At 41.8% G+C, this 21878-nt stretch overlaps 1 protein-coding gene across 3 annotated transcripts in view; it reads left to right on the top strand.

Annotated features, from left to right (window-relative positions):
- Positions 1-13800, top strand: part of LOC144693340 (cysteine-rich motor neuron 1 protein) — a 256361-nt gene extending 242561 nt beyond the window's left edge. For all 3 annotated transcript variants that reach the window (XM_078563159.1, XM_078563160.1, XM_078563161.1), the window contains 3 exons: positions 1464-1586; positions 6145-6314; positions 11413-13800. In XM_078563159.1, coding sequence (XP_078419285.1) covers positions 1464-1586; positions 6145-6314; positions 11413-11607 — 488 coding nt within the window. In that variant the 3' untranslated portion in view covers positions 11608-13800. The remainder of the gene's footprint in view (positions 1-1463; positions 1587-6144; positions 6315-11412) is intronic.
- The last annotated feature ends 8078 nt before the right edge of the window (positions 13801-21878 follow it).

The following is a 21878-nucleotide window of genomic DNA, read 5'->3' as shown; positions in this document are numbered from 1 at the left end:
AAAGACTTCACTTAACTACCACCTTATCTTCACTTTCAGTTTGGAAGAAATGGTGAGAGTAGAATGGGACATTCTCTGTTTTCTGCATTTTGTAATGCTACAAACGGACAGAAGAATGTTAGGCATAATGAAAAATAGTCCATCCTTTTTAAGAGATCAACTTTGCCTCAGCAAATGTCTTAATTCCTACTCTCACTCTCTCACTCTGTCCAGGGAAATACCTAAAAACTTGACATTTAAAGTAATTTATATTGTTACTTGAGTGCCCCTTCTCATGAGCTTATTCCATGGACCTTCTATCTACCTGACTTCCTTCTGACTTCTAACTTCCTAAGTCCCTTAAGAATTGATACCATAGCCCGTGCTTCAGTGGGCAAACTGAGACAATTACACACGCATTCTCAAGCAGTAGAATATTGCCGATTTATTTTCATCTATCATCAGCTCTATTCAAGTATCACATGTAATAATGTTGGTTGTAAGGTAAAAGAGCAGAGATGTACAGCATGTGTAGTTCAGCAGTGAGGTGGTTGCATCAATAGAAAATGTAAATATGAATGAAGCATCCTGCTTCAGACACCACGCAGTAGGCTTCCAGTCTGGGGTACATTAATGGCAAGTCTTTATTAACAACTCATAACTATGTACATATTTACAGTAGGAGATACAGGTATGGAGCTGACCCCATTCTTGGTCTTACCCAACTGTGTCCATCTCCAGACTGACCCTGGCTCTGGATCAGATGCTTTCTTACATCACTGTGTGGATGGTACTGTACTCAGTCCCACATTAATCCTTCCCGTGCCAGACCTTTCTTCTACAAGAACACCTTGTGTGCACCTTAGACTCCACACACAATGTACTAGTAGCTTGAGACTATTATATAATGTTAACTTTGCTGTTGCCTTCACTGTCTGAAGCCATAGCAATATGCTTTTATTTAGTGTTATTACTGAAAATGAATTTTAAAAATCTATTTACAGGAAAAACAAATACTACTTCTCCCGAAAGTCCATGGTTTCTCTAGACATATTCAGGGGAGATGTAGTTTTGTTATTAAATGTTTTTGCTCCAGTGCACTGCAAACTGGTGTTTCATTTTGTCCTCATCACCAGCCAAAACTTGGCTTGAGAAATTTGACAGTGAGCAAACCCATTGACCTATCTCTTCATTTAAAGTAATGTGCCAACAAACGGACGATAGGTCATAACTACTGCTTGGATCCCTAGTAAAAATTGATTTGACAGCTGGAAGGCAGATGAACATATTGAATAATTAGGTGATGCTGCTGCAACTTGGCTGGAAAATTATTCCAACTCTCAAAGCCGTAAACTCGAGAGAGTGAATTAATTATCAGTAGCAAATTCACACAGAACGGTGTCGAACTTTCAGCTGCTCGATGGCTTTCCCCTCTCTTGTGTGGACGGTTGTTTAATTTATTGTCAACCTTTCCTTGTCTCAAGATGTCCCAGCAGTTTATTCGCCCACAACAGAGGCTGCTGATGTTTTACTGGAGAAGACGACTGAATTCGAGGGCAAAGAGCTACTCTCAACAACTGCCCAACCTGACCTGCCATTACTCACAGGTAAAGAGAAAGTGGATACGTTTCTGCTATTGTTGCACCAGTATAGAAACCGTTTACATTTTAGACCAGTCCAATTTCACCTCAGTAATTGCAACGTCTCTGAAGTGAACAGCTGAACATTTTACCTCTTAAACATATCTTTAATCTGTCTGGTCAAATGATGATTTGACCTTGGTAAGTTTATTTAATTGTTTGTTTACTCCCTTCCCCTCTTAAAAATGTTATTTGAATTTTCTCTTCACCTCTAATGCTCTGTGCGATTTCCCCAGTGAATCTAAAGGGTAACAAATTGTTTCTAGACCAGCCTTAAGATAACAATTAAAAATTGCTCGGATTGACTTCCTTATCCCTTTTGTCCTCGCAGGGAGATTTGCTAGTGCTGTTTGGAGAGGTTGGCGGGCGTGGTGGGTTTAAACTAGATTGGCAGGCGGCTGGGAGCCTGAGGGCAAATTCAAAGCGGGGAACGGGAGATGGAGAATTAGTGAGTGACTCTGAAAGACAGAAGAAGCACAGGTTAAAAAGTGTACGGCACAGGGATTTGGCAGTGTTAAAAGGCGTAAATGTAAATGCAAGGAGTGTAGCAAATAAAGCCGATGAACTGAGGGCACAGATAGATACATGGCAGCATGATATCATTGCTATAATGGAAGCTTGGCTTAAAGAGGGGCAAAAATGGCAGCTCAATATCCCTGGATTTAGAGTTCTCAGACAGGATAGAGGGGGGATTAAAAAAAGGTGGGGCTGTAGCATTAGTGGTTAAAGGAACAATTACAGCCTTGAGGAGGGGTGATATATTAAATAGAGCATCAAATGAGGCCATATGGGTTGAGCTCAAATAAAAAAGGGTCAGCCACATTGCTAGGAGTGTACTTTAGACCCCGAAATGGCAGAAGGGAAATAGAAGAGCAAATATGTAGGCAAATTTCTGAGTGCATAAACAATAGGGCAGTAATAGTTGGGGACTTCAACTACCCTGATATCAATTGGGATACGAACAGTGAAAGGCACTGGGGGCACCAAATTCTTCAACTGCATTCAAGAGAACTTTTTCAGCCACCACGTAACAAGTCCAAAAAGAGGGGGTGCAATTCTAGATTTAGTCTTAGGAAATTAAGCTGGGCAAGTGGATGAAGTAGCAGTGGGGGACTATTTTGGAGATAGTGACCATAACACAGTTATATTTAACATAAATATGGAAAAAAACAAAGAACAGGAGTAAAAGATTTAAATTGGTGAAGACAAATTTTACAAAGCTGAAAGGTGAACTGGCGAAAGTGGACTGGATACAGATACTAGAAGGGAAAACAATGTCAAATCAGTAGGAGGTATTCAAAAGCGAGGTTCAGTGTTGACATGTCCCCACAAAGAAAAAGGTAGTGCCAAATCTAGAAGCCCCCTGGTTATCCAGAAGCATACAGGGTAAGATAAAGCAGAAAAAGAGAACTTATGACAGTCACAGAAGTAATACTGTAGAAAGCCTAGAGGAGTATAGAAAGTACAGGGGTCAAGTAAAAAAGGAAATTAGGAAAGCAAAGAGTGGACATGAAAAAAAATATTGTAAGGTAAAATCAAAGAAAACCCAAAGATGTTTTACCAGTACATTAAGAGCAAGAGGCTAACTAAGGGAAGGATAGGGCCTATCAGAGATGTACATGGTAACTTGTTGATGCTAAAGATGTGGGCAGGGTTCTCAATGAGTACTTTGTCTCTGTCTTCGCTAAGGAGAGGCATGATGATGTCATTCTAGTTAGAGGAAGAATAGGGAATTTTAATTTAGAGGTGTTGGTGAATAGGGGTGAACAGGACATTGGATAAAATAGAATACAGGCAATAGAGGTTTGGATGAGCTGAAATTTAGAATATAGTGGATGGGAGGCCTATCAGGAGAGGTTTGGATTAATCAAGTCTGGGAGTAACAAGAGACTTTCAGCAGCAGATGGACTGAGATGGGGGCAGAGACAGTGATGATATGGAGGAGGTCATCTTGGTAAGGGAGAGTATGTGGGATCAGATCGTGCCTTCATTCTGTGAGAGTCCCAGGTGCCTCACCCTTTTCAGGCTGACACCCAGACTTCGTGGGTAGCTGCTGGATGATGAGGGTTATCCTCCAAAAGAGGTGGCTGCTGCCATCCATCCAGGCACCCAGCCATGGATGTAGAGAGGCACTACAACCAGAGTCATCTGTTAACATGTACTTGCATTGACCATAACATTGACATCTTGAAGATGCACTTCCATTGCCTTGACTGGTCAGGTGGTTCCCTCCAGTACAAGTTAGCCAGGGTGTCTCGTGTTGTACTCATCTACTGTGCACTGCACAGCATGGCACTACAAAGAGGCCTGGAACTGCATGAAATCAAGGACCTGGAAGGCCACTCTTCCTCGGAGGAAGATGGGGAGGAGGGGGAAGAGGAGAATGAAGCTGTCGCTTCAGATGAATCTGGTGCCCTGGTATTGGAGGAAGACCACCGAGGCCATCCCAGGTCTCATGGCAATTGGCAGGCTCGCATTGCTGAAAATGCTGGTTCAGCATATTTCACTTAAGTCGTCCTCGTCCCTATGACAGATGACTCTAACTCACATTCCAGCAGAGAGAGAAATTACCCAGTGAACACGCACATCTGAAAATTTCCATTGCCTCCCAAAGAGATTGAAATCGGACCCAGAAATGATCCAGGGTGCGGAGTTCCTGACTGCGGATTGAAAATCTAGCCTTGTGTCTTCAGACGATGTTGCCAACAGGTAACGTGTAAATGGAGAAGAGGTGGGAATCAAAGATGGATTCCTTAGGGACCCAGGAGACAGGTTTGCAGGGCCAGGACAATAAGCCACTGCCAGGGATTTTGCTTTGACTATAATTCAGTGAGTGAAACAAAACGAGGGCAGTCCCACTACCCTGGATAATGGAGTAAGATGGCGTGGTCAACTATGTCAAAGGCTGTGGAGATTAATGCATCATGCTCATAGTCACAGAGGGTTTTATTTGTGATTTCTATTAGGATCATTTCAGTGCAGTGGCCGGGAGTGGGAACCTGATTGGAGAGATTTAAACAGGGAGTTGCGGAAAAGCTGGGCATGGATTTTGGGAGGTGACAATACTTTCAAGGTTGTTGGCGAGGAAACAATGATTGAACATGAGGGTGATAGTTTGCAAGAATAGAGGGGTCAAAGGTGGGGTAGTGGGGGTTGGCTGAGGGAGCGGGTGGGTGTGGTGGTTTGAGGAAGGAGTGATGGTACTTTTAAAAGCAACAAGTACCAGTACAATATCAGTATGCTTGGGGACAAGGATACAGCAGAGGCAGCTGAATGAATCTCTCGAATAATTTGTCAGTGAAAGTCAGTTCATGGACATGGGGGCAGAGCAGTGAATAAGGAAGAAAGGGTATTAATTTAGTAACACCACTTGATTTATTCCAGTGCTCTTATTGATTTGTTGGTATGCCTGCTGCTGCACAAATCTATAAATTTGCTGTTGCACGCTGTTTGTTTAATTCATCTGTGCAAGTGGCTCTGATAATTCATTGATCTCTTGAGGCACCAGTTGCACTATGAATTTATTAATTCACAGATGCCTGCTAATTCATTGCTTTATTGATGTGCCCAGAGCTCGATTAATTCATCAGTAACTGCTACTGATTTACTTTATTCTTTGTTAATAGGTTGGTGCCCATTGCTCGATGAATGTATTGATTTTCGCAATGATCAATGTTCTATTAATTTGTCAAGACATAGATGCCTGCTTGGCTCTGCTGTATTGTTCATCAGTAACATTATGCTGTTGTGTGTGAGTGAGCATATATATGGTTTATGTTAGTTTCTGTAGGTTGTGATTTCATGTTCCAAATGTACAACGTCTTAAGACCCATTTTGTAGTAATTTAAGGGTTCCAGTTTATTGAATTAATTTTCATTCTCCATGTTACAGTAGAACAACTTTTGTTCACTGTTTTAATATGCATCATCATCACTTTCTTTGGAAACATGAAGATGATACTGCTGAACACTGTGTACACCTTGACTCACCAAGTGCAATATTACAGGAGGCTGTTAGTCCAGAATGAGTTTTTTTTTAAAAATCAGGGTACATGGGTGTCGCAGGTAAGGCCAGCATTTAATGGCCATCCCCAGTTGCCTTTGAATAGCTGGTGGTGAGTACCCTCCATGAGCCACTGCAGCCCGTGTGGTAAAGATACTTCCACAGTGCTGTTGAATAGAGAGTTTCAGGGTTTTGACCCAGCAACCATGAAGGAGCAGCAATACGTGTCCACATTGGGATGGCGTGTGACTTGAAGGGGAGTTTAGAGATGATGCTGCTCCCACACACCTACTGCCCTTGTCCTCTTGGGTGGTAGAGGTCACAGGTTTAACAGGAGCTATTGATGAAGCTTTGGCGAGTTGCTGTAGATAGTACCCTCTGCAACAGTTGAGGGAGTGGACATATACATTCGAGAGAAGAGATATGAAATAATTTTTGATTTTCTGCCTGTAGTTAGCTGGTTCACAATTCACCAAACATTATTCCTTTCTACCTATGTATTTTTCTTCTTGCATCTGTTTAGAAGTTACTGACATTCCCCCCCAGCAGACTGAAATGGCTGTAATCTACCAGTCAGCAGCATGGGTTCTGGCAGCCATATTGCTTGCAATCATCATCTTCTTAACAGCCACTCTTGTGATGAATAGAAAGAAGCAGTGGTTTCAGATGCCTTGCTACCATGCACCAACTAAGGTAAGATGAAAACATTCAAATCTATAATTACTATAAAGTTGGTGAACTGGAAGGAAATCTGACCAGAGTACCTTGTAGCTATAAGTTATAAACTGATGGCCATAATTGGTTAAAGCCATCTAATTTGGTTCCTCCCTGTATGAATAAGCATTAATATCAGAAGGATAACACCGCAATGATATCAACGCTCCCAAAGTATTCACGGTAGATGATGCAGTAGGAATCAGTTGTGATATAATAAATTGCTTCACTGGCCATGTTTGCAGCCAATTGATTTTTAGTCTTAAAAATTAAGGTGAAAATGTTGAAAAGATTAGTGCTGCAAATATATATTTCCAGTGTTGTAAATTCTTCCAGCATTCAACATGGAAAATCTGCTGAAGAAGATTTATTATTTGAGTCTACCATTGACAATAATATTAGTTAAATAACAACATGGATTTGCCTTCAGCTTTCCGAATGGTTCATTGTGTAAATGCACTGTGTAGTGTTGTGATAAGCCAAACAGATCCCAAGCCCAGATTTCAGCACTGGACCAGGTTGAGTTAGTGGGTTACTGCATCACATTCAAGGCACTACAGTTAGCTTAGCATCTCTGATCTAGGGAAGAGGTACATTAGTCTGAGGATGTACTTTTGATCAGTATCTAGTAATCCCTTGGAGATCCAGCTGGAGTCTGATATCCCTTGAACCCTCTGTGGGAGAATAGCCTGCAACCACTCAATATTTAGGCTCCCAGATTGAAAATTGACAGAATGGCACACAGAGACGTACTAAAAATCAGTCCTTTAGAGAAGGAGGGAAGAAAATAGGAGGAATAAGTATGTTTGTCCGTTCAATCATTGACGATTAAGACTATGATCATATTTCTGATGTAGTCTTAATAATGCAAAATGATTAACTATTCTGGTTTACCGAAACAAGCAAGTGGTTCAGTTCAGCAGAAACCTTTGCCTAGGAATGGTCCAATCATATAGGTGGTGCCTCAGTGATTTTTGAAGCAACTTCCATTATTACTAGTTTTAATGTTCAACTTTACCATCAAAGTTTTTGTAAACTTTATCTTCAGTGTATTCAAAAAAGGAAGACTTGCATTTTCACAACCACAAGACATTCCAAAGTGCTTTAGAGCCAATGAAGTACACTAAACTGTATACTCAAGTGTATATCAAAAGTGCATACTCTGACTAATTGGCCACAGTTCTAATGTAAGAAACACAGCAGTGAATTCGCACACAGCAAGGTCCCACAGACAACAATGCGATAATGTTTTATTAGCGATGCTGTTTGAGAGATAAATATTGGCCAGGGAATTGAGGGAACTCCTCTGCTGTTCGAAATAGTGCCAGGCCGTCTTTTACATTTACCAAATGCCCCTTCGTTTTAACATCTCAGCTGAAAGATAACACTCCAATAGCACAGTACTCCCTCGGTAGTGCCACTAGAGTGTCAGTCCAGATTTTGTAGACTGGGGATTGAACACACAACCTTCTGACCTGAAAGTGGAAATGCTACCAACCTTGAGACGGCTGACACTGAAGCATAAGAAGGCAAGCTGGTGCAAAAGAGGATTAGTTGAAATAAATCAGTATTGTATGACAATTCTTGAATTCAACCACGTAGAACAGTTGAATACATCAAAGGGAACCTTTAACATATTTTGATTCTATTTTTAATTTGTGTGAATAAAATTCCCACTTTATTGGGAAACTGGAGAAAACTATTCAGTATTTTGATCCTAAAATAATGAAAGCTAGAGGAGGCGGGGGAGGGGAATGATTTAGAACATTTGTGACCTGAGAGGAAATCTTGGCTGCTTATACAGTAATTCACACACCTCTCAGCACAGATCATGCAAGTGTTTGTGGGATCAATGCAAGGGCACCTCATTTGTATGGCTCAAGAGGCCAGTTAGCATTTCAGGCACATCTCAGGCAGTTCCTGCTCGCTCCATGTGCCTGGGAGCTCAGTTGCCTCCCTGTTCATGACGTTACTCTATTTGGTGCCAACATAGGATTTTTTTTTTTTAATTCCCCTTTGGTGAGGGGGGTGGCGAGGGTCACTTGTCAGACCTGGATTCCATTGGCCTACCTGCAATCTGCAAAGTTTTTTGTATGCAACACCTGATTGGGGGTGTACCAGCCCCTGTTCAACACCAGGTTCCTTTCTATGGCCAGAGCCAAGAACTCAGTTTTGGGAATCTCCAGCCCAGCTCAATGTTTACGTTGTGTGGGGAAGACGGCAGTTCCACCGCTTAAGGGGCTGTACAGTAAGTAACCCAACTTAACAAGACCTCTGCGGTTTCTGTAGGGGTTCCATGAGTCTCCTGTTAGACTTAAGGCAGAATACCAACAACAATACCTTGATTTATATAGTAGCTCTAATGTCAAAAAATGCACTAAGCCGCTTCACAGCAGAATCCCTGAGGAATTTCAGAAGCACTGTTGTGAGATACAGCCTCTGACAACCCCATTTCCCATAATTTGCCACTATGTTGAATATTCCTAGTCCTGGATGATGGATGCTGAGACATGCATGCAACTGAAAAGTTCTGTTCCCACTAGACGTCAAGCAACTTTAATTACCAGATCACCTAATATGATGGGTCTCCAGCAGGCATTTTTATATCACTTGGATGGATAGAACATTTCCTGTCCGTGAGATGATATTTTAAACTTTCTTTTAAGTGGCAATTTTTTAGTTTCAGCCCATGGACAGACAACTATTAGAATACTTCAAATACACTGCAGTTTAGTGAAATGATGCAACTTTTTGTGCTTCCGTCAGCTCATGTCCAGAGTGTGCACCACCATTTATCATATCTAGTACATCTTTAGCATAATAATCAAGTGGCACATCTTGCTTATTAACTTGCGTTTGGCAGCTTTATATGGAGAGATGAAATTAGCTCGAGTATCAGTACTCCGTCTGTGGCCTGAAGCATTAATAAATTACTGTCAATCATTCTGCATTTCTTGGGCATTGTTGTGGCATTTCTGCCACAAATAACCTTCATTGCAAGAGGTGGTGGGACGCACACAGCCTTATATGAAAAAGTGTTTTACAAAGTTGTTTTAATTTATTTACAACATCAAACACTTTCTGTGGAAAGATTTTTTTTGAATTGTGATGTTCCCAAATCTGTGCCGCCTTGCTATTGTCTCACCAACAAGTGGGGAAAAAAATCTATCTCTCCTCCCATCATCAAGCCTTTAAATTATTCAAGACCTCTATTGGGTTCATCTTAACGTTCTCAACTCCAGTAGAAGAATACCCCAGCATCTCCAGTTTCTGTTTATAATGTAACCCTTCATGGCAACATCCTAGGGAAGCTGTACCCTTTACATTGCTTTTACGTTGTTCTTAGTGACCAAATCTGTACGCTGTGCTGCAACTGTGGCAGAAATAAGGCCTGGTGCATGTTCAACATTACCGACTTCCTACAGTATTCCACAAAATAAGTTCCCCAAAGCCAAGCTGCCATTGGAAAGAGCATGCGGGTCAGAGAATTTTGCTGAAGTATGGTTCTGCTTGAGCAGCATTTCTCCCATGCCTTGTCCAAGTGGCTGTTCCTTATGTGAAAACTGAGATGGGGTAAGACAGCAGCCAGATCTTCCATATGGAGCATTGCAACTGGGCCTTTGTCCTATTGTTGCCCTATATTCGTTCTTGCACTTTCCAGCAGGATTTAGTGGATTGTGATCATGAGTTGAAACTAGTGCTCGCTTCTTTATTTCTTTCTTGGTTCACGCTGCTGAAGCCCATGTTATCACCCAGTTGAGCCCAGCATAGAGCAGGATTAAAACAAACAAACTTGCACCTATATAGCACCTTTTTCATATCCTCGCAGCAACCCTCAGTGTTTTACAGCCAATTAAGTACTTTTGAAGTAGTTACTGATGCAATGCAAGGGGCATGACAGCCAATTTGCACACAATAAGATTGCAAAACACCCATGAGATAAATGAGCGGGTAAATATATCTTTTAGGTGTTTGTCGAGAGTTAACTGTTGTCTCAGGTCACTGGGAGAACTTCCCAGCTCCTCTTCAGAAGTGTCATGAGATCTTTTACATCCACTGGAGAGGGCAGGTAGAGCCTCGGTTTAACTCCACATTCAAAAGACGGCACCTATGAAAGTATTGCAGTCAATGTCAGCCGAGATCTACATACTCAAATCTCTGAAGTAGAAGCCTGTGGCCTTTTGGTATTTGTGACTTTCTGCTGCACTAATGCAGAACACCTATTGTGTCACGTCTGAGCACCACTTCATTTGGCGCTCTTAAAAACTACTGTAGGAAAGCAGCAACATTTCTTCAGCATCCAGCAGCAAAGTGCAGAAAAGCAATCTTCTACAATTATTGCAGTGGCATTCTGAGTGCCTCAGTTATGCTGTGAGATAGAAGTTTGATTTTTTTTGTTCTCATGCAACTGAGTTCTAAATTATCCGTTACATTTCAACAGAGGTCCCCCTCAAAGAGAGGGAGGGGAAGCTGCATGCTCAGAAATGAGATTCACAGCTATATCTTTTAGACAACAATGCACATGCAAGTTTGCACATAGGGAATAGTCTTTTATCTTATGGGCAGTAGCCTCAAATCCACCCCAACAAATAAGCAACGTAGATTCCAAATCAAGACAAGCAGGATTCCTTTTACACAATGTTGATGAGGTATAAAGGAACAAACTGATGTAAATGGGAGTGGAGGATTTCCTTCAATTTGTTTGCGATTCATCACATTTTGACCCATTACTAGCCTGAATAACCATCCCGTATAACACATATCATACAATAACACGGTGGACGTCGAAAAAAGAATGACCATTTTGCCCACCACAGGTGGTTTTGCACCTCCAAAGTTTAGAAACTGGACCAAAGCTCTCCATCATGTAAAGATACCTATGAGATCACTGTTGTTCAAATTGTAACTGTGTGCTTAATTAGAGATAGATCATATCTGTTTTGTCTTCATTTTTTGAAAAAGCATATGAAGTATTAACTTTTTTTAGTACCTGTACAGATAGTTGTCAGAAGCCGAAATTGCTTCATACCTCCCAAGGAATGCTTTCATAAAGCTGACTTTTATTTTTTAATGACAGACGCAGTTCTTGAAAAATCCAGTTGACAAACAAACTGTGGTCTACGTGGACTCTGCAAAAGGAAGCAAAATACACAATGTCAATAACTGCTGCAAAATGGATCTAATGGCAGAAACAGATTCCCAGTGCAATGAGAAATACAGTGTGCGTGCTGAGAAACAAAGCAACAGCCAGCAAAACAAACTGCTTGGATAGAAACATGAAAAAAGTTGGCTTATGAACTGATGGAGTCTTGGCAGTAATTCAAAGATTGTGCTCCATTCAAGAGCCTTGCTTCTTCTGGTTTCCATTATATTATAAAGTTAATGATTCCAGCTTGTTATTTGTGTATGATTCAGGTACTTTCAAAATAAGTATTACTTTTGAAAACCATATGTCTTTATTGACTTTCATGTTTGTTTAAAATGCCCAAAAGAGTTGAGAGGAACTTGCCAAAAGAGAGAAAAAAAAATAGTAACAAAGACAGTGAATAAATACCAAACTTTTTCGGTGATTTTGTATCATGAGGTACAATATGGGGAAGAAGTGTATGGGGACAACAGGAAGAATAGTGTAGGCTTTAAGGTCATTTACTGTAACCACTTTATTCCAGGAGAATTTTATCAAGCAATGCCTTCATTTAAATTGCCCCCCAGTGTTGTAGAAATAGCATTTTCAAACCCCATAAGATCATATTTTGTTTGAAGTGGATTTTTTGGAAAATGTTAGAGGTAAGAATGGAAAATATATATATATATGTACACGCATATATATTATATATATGTATGTGTGTGTGTATGTATATATTTATAATGCCCTAAGCTAAATGACCAAGCGAGAATAAAGTAGTATTTTTCTTTGCAAAGGAGAGACCTCTAAAGATTATTTTTCCTTGTGAGATTTTTCGGCTCTAAATTAGGAAGACAAATGACTGGGGAATGGAGAACAGTTGAGAGCTGAGCGGGTCAGCCGTTTTATTCCACCCTCTGGATACACATAGGTTGAAAATGTTAAGGCCTTCAGAAAGTTTTTGTGTGGTGGAATTTCTTATCACCTTGAGGCCACAAGATAATACTGAAAAATACCAAGTTGGTTGTGCAAATGGTGAAGGAGGAAGATGGTACCAGAAAAATCTGGCTTTGCTGCACAGCATTATTACTGCAGAAAGATACACTTAACTGTAGTATTATTAACATTGCTGTTAACATTCGCTATGGCAGTGATTTTATGTGTTGTATCAAATCCTATACTTGTACTCCGTATATGTTTTCGTTGTGTTGAATGTACCCACAATTTTTGCTTGTGGGTAGTATGTCATTCCAGTTTTTAAAAAATAACAGAGCTGAACTGAGTATTCCAGTTGTATTCGGCTGGCTAAAACAGAGCTCAGTATAAATGCCAAAAGCAGGAAAAGCCAACCTGGAAACAGTGTATTATCAACTTTTAAGTTAAAGGTGTTAATCTAATTCCTGAGGTAGAATGAGCCCCTGCTTGCACAACAGCTAGGATAGAGGACCCATAAAATGAGGAACAGGGCTAAAATATTTTTGAGGCATGGTGATTAGGTTGGGCGGGTGGGAAAGAGTTCAATATAAGGGGTAAATGAATGATGAAGAGCACATACCTCCCTAAGCAGTTCTAGCTACACCCAGGCTTAAAATGCAGGCTTAACCCATTTACAGTGCTCTAGATGGCCAAGATTGAGGATAAAAAGACTGTCAAAATATTAATAGTATTTTGAGGTGTCAAGCAAGGGTGAAATGTTGTAACTACTTTGGTAGTTTAAAATAAGCGGGAGCGCAGGGATTATGTTGGTAAGCTATGGCACTTTGTAGTCAATGTTAATAATAACATTAAGGATTTTAAGAATAGCCCTATTGATATCAGGCTGTGAGCATATGAATTCTTTTAAGTTGTAAGAAGTTTCAAGTATTTTTGTAGATACTTAGTTTGCAGATAATTGAGCAAAAGGGAGGAGAGTTTCTTAATTTATTTTTTCAGATAGCTTAATTTATTAATCTAAGTAGAATCTGTATAGAAGAATGGCAGAGGGCTTAAGGATTCTGTTTACTTCTATTTGTTACTGTGATCAGCAGTCCAATAAGTTGAGAAGATGTGGCAGAGATCTTTGGTCATGCAGTTTTGCTGGCAGTTGTGCTGAGATAATGCTGTTGCCTGATTATATACCCTCTTAAACAAAACCTATAAACCCCTTTGCTGTACTTTTTATGTAAGTTCTTAATGGATTTTTTTGTTTAACTCTTTACAATTGAAACATAGAGATCTAAATTGCTTATTTATTTACATCAATGTGTAGTAGCACTTGTAAATGCACATGGCCTAGCAACTGGGTTGTAACAAGTTAAAAAAAGCTTTTACTCATTTAAATAAATTTTGTTCTGGAAGTCTTATGAATCTACAGTAACATGTTTTCCCAGCTTCTTATGAGAATCTACTCGCAATGAAACCCTTGTGCCACCTCGTGTTAATAATTTGATAAAATGCTTCAGCCTTGCCCCTGGCCCAGGACAATATATCCGGTGATGAGAAAAGTATGTTTCATTGTGAAGTGCATCATTCAACAAGAAAGATTTGCTTACTTATTATCAGCTCAGAAAAGGAAAATTTGAAGCGTTATCAAGTGCTTGATACACAGCTCTCAGTAGGCAAAATTTAAGAAAATGTATATCGCCATGTAAGTTTGAGAGATCAGGGCTTGTTTTGGAGTAAGCTGCAATGTGAATTGTATGACACATTTTGATAATTTTTCAGTCAATAATGGATTTTAAAATAAACGGTCAACATCCTCGCATTCCAAAATTGTCAGCTTAGAAATTCACTTTTTCCAGAACATTCTATTTCTCTGGCTTTATTCTTTGGTGTTTTCCTGCTCCATTCTCTGCATACAAGCTAATAAAGACCAACTTAAGGCAGCAAAACTCAGCTCAGCTGGTTTCAGCGCTACGGGAGCTGGGAGAGGAAAAATCTGGCGGAGGGGCGGGGCTCTGCTCACAACAACTTCCACCATGGCCCATGTGGAGCTTGTGTGCACCAGACGCATGCAGAATGGGAAGATTCTGACATCAGTCAGCACCCAAAACTGACCTCAGGCTAGTCTGTTATTTTAGACCTCCTCTCTCTCCTATTAGTGCCCTCATTTTAATACGCACAACTGAACAGTTGCACGAGGGAAACCCCCTCCTGCCCTGCCCACCACCACCACTTTTTAAAGGTATCAATATTCAACCTTCAGGTGAAGTGCTATTAAGTCTATATCCTCCTGTGATTATAATTTACCCAGTTTATTTCCCACACTCTGAGCACAGCATGCACTTTAACTTTTGCTCATATTTATGCACTGCTCCTTTTTCTTTGTCCAGAATTAGATGTCATTCCTTTTTCTGGGTCTTTTCCCAGATTATAATTGATCCATTTGATTTTCTTCACTCCCTTTATTCCTTCTGTGGGTGTTAACCCATTTACTGCATTATTTTCCATTTGTATATTTAGCTTATCTATTCCAATCTTATCTACTTGTTCTTTGGTATTATTCCCTCATCCCCTTGCCTTCCTAGATTAAATGACTGTTCACTTCTCTATTTATCCAATAGCCAGTTAATTCACTGCCTTCCTGTTCCTTGCACAAAAGCTCCCATCTTCCACAGGATTGGTGCCAGCGTCCCATAAAACAAAATACCTTCCTGGTTCCATCTCATGCGTTGAACTCCTTGGTATTCCTATCTCTTTTAGCTCATGACTGGGGAGGGTTTTGGAGATTACCACACTTGAAAACCTGCTTCCTAGTTTCCTAATCCTTCAGAAGGACCTCAGGCCTTCCCTTAGTTGTTCCCATGAGGATCACAATGACTTGTTGGTCTCTCTGCCCCTCCCTAATCTTTTCCAGTCCTTCCAATGTAAAATGTTCCTTCCCTTAGCAAATGGGAGACAACAGAGCATTTGGAACTCTCAATATTGCACTGCAAAACAATGGCCAGCTCACTAGCTACTCAGCCTCTTACTGCTCAACTCTTAACTGAATTTTCCCATAGTCTTGAGCCAACTCATGTGTTTTTGACGCATCTGTAATCATTTGATGCTCCTGCCCAGGGTCCGATCCTTTCTTCAGGAATCCAATGTTTCAAACTTATTAGAGAGTGTAATGTGCTCTGAGTGCTCTTTCTCCAGCGTGTTCTCTCTCACTTTCCCCGACCTGTGAATAATCACAATTTTTGTGTAGGTTATTTTTTTAAATCCTATTTGTAGCCTCCAAACCTGCAAATTCTCCACTCAACCTGAGAAGACCTCTGAGTGCCCACCTACATTCACATCGATTCTGTCAATTCTGCCCTGGGACCAATCAACTGGGTAGGGTAAGTAACTCGTGCAGGCTCAGTGTCTGGTGGTCAATATTTTCACAATCAGATTCCTCCTGAGATTTCCTGTATTTCTTGGTTATCCTGTCCATATATTTTCCTGGGGAAAGGTACCTGTGTGGGTACTCAACAACAGATGGGGTGACTGCTGCCTTCCTCCATGTCATGGCTGTTTCTTCAATTAAAACAGAAGTGAAACATCAGCATGATGACTGCAAAATGCCCTGCTAAATAGTACTGATATAGCAATGTGTGTTATGGTGGCGGTCTTGAGTAAATGGCAGTGAACGAGTAGGGGAGAAAAAAGGGTAATGTGGTAAATATGATACTATCTCTGAGTTTGTGTAGGCCTCTTCGATCGGGTAGGGTCAAGGGCCACTTGGAGCGCGGGAATAGGCTGGTGCAGAAGTGGCAAAGGAGATAACAAGTCCGGCGCCATGCAGTGCCTAGCTAAATTGTCCATGTAAGTTAATTTTAAATGAGTAAAATATTTTTTAAAAGATGCGTGGCACATTCTAAAAATGTCCACTTGTTAGACAGCTGATTTTGAGAGAGTGTATCTGTATGATTGTTCTGTTTTTGGATTGTGTCTTAAATTTACAATAAAATTAAGGGGGAGGTCATGTGACCTATTCTAAAGTCTGCCTAACAACAGCCTGGGTGACATATCTGTTAAAGTGGGGCCCAGGTTGTTTGCTGGAAAGAAGGTGTAAGATATTCACACTTGGAGACAGTGGCAGCAGCATTTGTGCTTACAGTGGTTAGAACGAGTGTCTCCAAAGCCCTAGGGCAGAATCATCCCAGAAATCGGCAAAGTCCAGTATCAGGTGGGGAAAGCGACATTTGACCCGCTGACAGGAATGGCGACTTTTTCCACCATATCATGTGGCACTTAGTTTACAAAGTGCAGAGGCACAGGTTTGCATATAATTATCACTGGCAGGGCAGCCTCTGGTTTGCCTCAGGCCACAGTAATTATATGTGTTATGACCAATGCAATTGGTAAAGTGGAGTTATTTTAAAATCCCAGAGGGAAACTTTAAACAACTGTCATAACCAATAATTTTAAGTGTTATGTTTGAGATGCGACACTAAACTCAGGAATTAGACCGCTAATTCTCGAGGTTTTACATTAAACTAAATGAAACATTTTATTAATTACACAGGTTAAAATATATACACATGGCTACAAATTACTGCTATCATAATTTTTAACAAATTCCCAAACTCGTCTCCATTAAGGCAACAGCAACCCATAAACTTAACCAGACACCAGGCAAAGCATTTTCATCTTACAAATTCAGACTGAGGTTCTTTTCACTGTGGAGCCAGTTGGACCAGTTGGAGGCTTACATTGCGTCTGCCCGCACACCCGAAAACTACGAAGTTATACCTACCACCGCTGATTGAAGTCAAATTCACATTGTATCAACAACTTCTTTGAACTTTACCTTTTAACAATGAAACCCCTTTCATTATACCAACTTAATTAGTAACATAAACATATGGCTTGGTATCTGCTAGATAGGTGTCAAGTTTTCACCCCACTTCTTGAATGCTCTATTCAAAAAATGCAAATGCACCCTATCTCTCTTACACATCGAAACTAGTACCCACCAAAGCACCCAGACTAGCTGGCTTTAATTCAATTAAGACACAACCGCAGACTAAACCTCTATTTTAAAAGAAAAATATTTTCCAAAATATTATATACATTAATAGCGCTTCATGACAATATGCATATTCATTACAATTAAGTTCCCAACGTTCAACGATGGGAAACATGGACTGCCATTGATGGGGGGAGGGGGCAATCGCGTCATGGATTTACATCATCAGGAAACATGACTAGGGCCTTGCAAAGTTCTCCAATCTCACCACTGAACACGCCTGCTGCAACCAGGTGCAGAAAATCCAGGCCCTTTGAAGGCATTTAGAATGTCATGTTGTAAACAGCTGTACTTTAAACTGTCCATTTACATCCAAGATAAAAGGGAGTTTTGGTGGGGGGGGCTCAAGGAAAGCTAATCAACATTTCTACTTGGATACAAGGCCCATGTGATTCATATTGCCATGGAGATGGGCTTCTAAGACATCCCTGAAACACTCAGTCACAGGCAGTCTGCCGGGACCCAGGAGAGAGGGAGCGGCTGCAGGCCAAAAGTGTCTATGGTTCACCATGAGGGATGCAGGTAGGAGCTTGTGCTCATATGAAAAGTCCAAATTCGTGAGGATTTGTAAAAAGGCTAGAAGATTTGCCTAGCTTGTGCTAGAGGGAAAATCACCAGGAAAATTGTTCACCATGAAAGACAATTCTGGGGTTAAAAGTTACCAGGCGGGGAAAGGAAAAGAATGGAAGTAAACCCATGGGAGCTGAGAATCACTTTAGACTGGGTCCAGGAATCTCAAATAAATGCTTAAGGGACACAGTGTAAATTATATCTGTGAAGTGGGTTTTTCAGTTGTGCTAAAAGTAAAAGGGGAAAGTTCTGTAGTGTAAAATGTTAAAGGCAGGAGGGAATTTAATTTAAACAGCTCTGACTTCTCCTCTCACCCGCCCATCCATCAACAGAAAGGTGTTTTTGATTTGTAAACGTTGTGGCGTATTTCCCAACTCCTCAGTTTTTGGTGATCCAATTTCTATTATTAACCCCATAGCAAACTTGGAATACGATGAACTCAAAGGAATAAGTTTATTTTCGCACACTCAAATGTGGGTGGGTGTCGCTACATAACCCCCTGTGCATTCATACAATAAAAGAGGGATAGAGAAAGAAAGAGTTACAGGGAAAAGACCACAGAGAAAATATTTTTTTTTTCATGAGTCCAGAATCCCGAATCAAAAGTTCAATGGTATAATCCCTCACAGAGGTCAGAGGTTGAAAACTGATGCTGGATAATTCACTTTTCCAGTGGAGATGATTTCCACAATGAGATAGGCATGCAGAGATGAATCAATCTGGACAGAACCCCTTTTCTGTGCTGCTGCCACATAAATGGAAAAATGGCAAACTTGACTTTGCAGCTCACAAGGCAATATTACAGGTTCTACCAACTAGGTGGGGGGTCATGTCAAGTAGGACTTGAGCTGACAACCTTCTAACTGAGAAATGAGAATGCTGCCAACTGAGCCAAGACTGACACAGCAGACAATGGGCGGAACTTCCCGTGGTTGCTGGGCGTGTTTGGCGTCGTGAGCAGACAATATGGCGAAAAGGCTAAAAATCGGCTTCCTGACATCATGAAACCAATTTGCAATCGTCCGCTCTACTCGTCGATGGCAGGCTGCATTTCCCACCGTTGGATGTTGGAAACCTCATTGTAGTACATCTGCTTATCATTATAAGTGCAGCTCCCATAATCATCACCTCATGTTAGATCATCCAAGCACGTTGGCGTGATTGCACGCTGATGTGTTTCACAACTGTACATAAGCAACATGCATCTGGCGAACTGCACTTCACTCAGGACTTTGAGGTTTGTTTGCCTAGCTTGCTTCAGGCAGCACTCGCAGTCCAGCAGGCTTCACAGGCAGCACCACTCTGCTTTTTTGGGGGGGGTTGGGGCGGCTCACAGGCAGTTCTGTACCTACCAGACCAGCCATAAGGGGGCGGGGGTGGCTTTTCAACTGCTACAGGGCTAGGATTTGCTTGGGGAAAGAGGAAAAGTGGCCTCAGGCAAGGGAAGAGGCTGCAGGGCAAAGCCTTACTAGGGAAGGGGGGTATCCCAGGGTGTGTGGGGGGTGGTACAAGTTGACCTGTGCAAGTGACCTCAAGATGGTGAGGGCTGAGGAGGCAGTCTCCAGAGGAGATGAGGCCAGGTGGAGATGTGAGGGTGTGTGTGAGAGAGTGAGTGGTGATGTCCCTTGAGCTGGCAGTGAGTGAGATGCCAGTGAAAGTGTGATGGGCTTGTGAGTGTGTGAGTTTAGAGTGATGAGATGGCTGCCTTATCCCAGCAGCAAGGATGAGATCATTCATCCTTTATTTGCACTGGATGGTCGACCTCTTCCGTGCAGCATTAGCACTGATCACCACTGCCACCACCTACCAAGCCAGAGTTGTTTTTTTAAATCACTTATGGGATGCTGCCTAGGCCAGCATTTATTGCCCATCCCTAATTGCCCTTGTTCATTTAAGAGTCAACCAGATTGCTGTGGGTCTGGAGTCACATGTAGGCCAGACCAGGTAAAGACATTAGATGGGACACCAGATGGGTTTTTACGACAATCACCAATGGTTTCATGGTCATCATCAGACTTTTAATTCCAGATTTTTATTGAATTCAAATTCCACCATCTGCTGTGGCGGGATTCGAACCCTGGTCCCCAGAGCATTACCCTGCATCTCTGGATCACTAGTACATTGACAACACCACCATACCACCACCTCCCCTAAATGTTGTTGCCCCTCCTGCAGCCAGAGCGGGGGTAGAGGACATCATGGAGGGTCTCCAACGCATCCAAAAGATGCTCAAGGGACGCATCACTAAACCAGGGGACTGCAGTCTTCTTGCCTTTTGGGGCCATGTCTTCTTTACCACAGTCCGGGGCTGGAAGCACTGAGAGGTGTGGACACAGCTGCACTTTAAATGTGGCTCACAGCGTGATGAAGCAGCGAGGTACAGCACGGCAGGCAAATCGGACCCAACCCACCATCGAAACGGCGTGTTTCCCGGGAATGCATGATTCAGGAGGCAAGATTGGGATGATAGGGGAAAAGCCGCCATTGCGGCCAACAGGTAAAATGTCCTTTTCTCCCCACCCGCTACCGCACTTAGTGCAAATCTGGGACGATTCCACCCAAAATGGTTCGAGAACATTTCTTTTAAAATGTTTTGATATGTTTTCACCCATATATTGCTGTCAGAAGCTTGAACTTTAACTGATTCTCATGACCAGCCATGCAGTCAGGGCAACTCATGCTAGGTGACTTACATTGTGCAGTTTCAAACAAACAATGGGCAGAATCTTCCCCTCCTGCCATAAATGCCATGGCGGGATGAGAAAGCAGGAGTACTTTGCGCCACGGAGCAGAGCGGGCTTTTGCGGGCAATCGTGCACTCCCCACCTCACTAGTCATGCATGTGGGTGTCCCGCAGGAGTTTTGTAACGGGGCGGGCATGAAGTCGGCCAACCTGCTGCCATGTACGGGCGCCATATTTAAAAGGCCCTTCACAAACGGGAGGAAGGAAAGGGTGAGCAGGAGAAGGCTGCAAGCCGCACCTCCCCGCTTCAGCAGCTCATCCCTGGAGCATCTCCTGGAGGCAGTTCAGGAAAGGCAGGATGTCCCCTTCCTCAGGGATGACCACAGGAGGCCAATCCAGCTGACCACTGGGGCCTGGGAGGAGGTAGCCAGGGCAGTCAGTGCCCATGGGGTACAGAGGAGGACCACCCTGCAGGGCAGGAAAAGGGTCAACGGTTTAATCTGCGCCACTAAGGTCAGTGAACCTTCTACCCTTCCGACCCACCTCACCACATCTGTGTTTGTCTCATGGGACCTGGGCCTCACTGGCTGGGCCAACATTTATCTTGCCCATTGTTATGACACACCAGTTGGTAAAGGCTGTCATTTTAAATCCCAGAGGGAAACTTTAAACAACTGTCATAACCTATATTTTAAGTGGTATGTTTGAGATGCAACTCTAAATTCAGGAATCAGACCATCAGCTCTCAAGAGGTTTTTATATTAAACTAAATTAAACATTTTATTAATTTACAACACATTAAACACATACACATGGCTGTAAATTACTACCATCATAGCTTTTAACAAATTCCCAAACTAATCTCCACAAGGCAGCAATAACCCATAGACTTTAAGCAAGACACCAGGCAAAGCATTTTCACCTCTCAAATTCAAAATGAGGTTCCTTTCACTTTGGTTCCTTTACAGACAGCTGTAGGCTTACAGCTGCTTTGACGTTATATGCCTCTGCTCTGCTCACACAAAACTGCTTTCTATTATACCCAGCACTTCCCTTTGAATACAAATTCTCCATTGTATCACCAGGTCCTTTGAACTCCACCTCTTCTAACAAGAAAACCCTTTTCATAGTACCAATTTTATTAGTAATATAAACATTGCTTGGTCTCTCCTAGCTAGGTGCAAGATTTCA

This window comes from Cetorhinus maximus, chromosome 18, assembly GCF_964194155.1.
Source record: "Cetorhinus maximus chromosome 18, sCetMax3.hap1.1, whole genome shotgun sequence".
In the NCBI taxonomy this organism is placed as follows: domain Eukaryota; kingdom Metazoa; phylum Chordata; class Chondrichthyes; order Lamniformes; family Cetorhinidae; genus Cetorhinus; species Cetorhinus maximus.
Note: the sequence above shows the minus strand (reverse complement) of the source record. Positions and strands in the feature narration are given on the sequence as shown.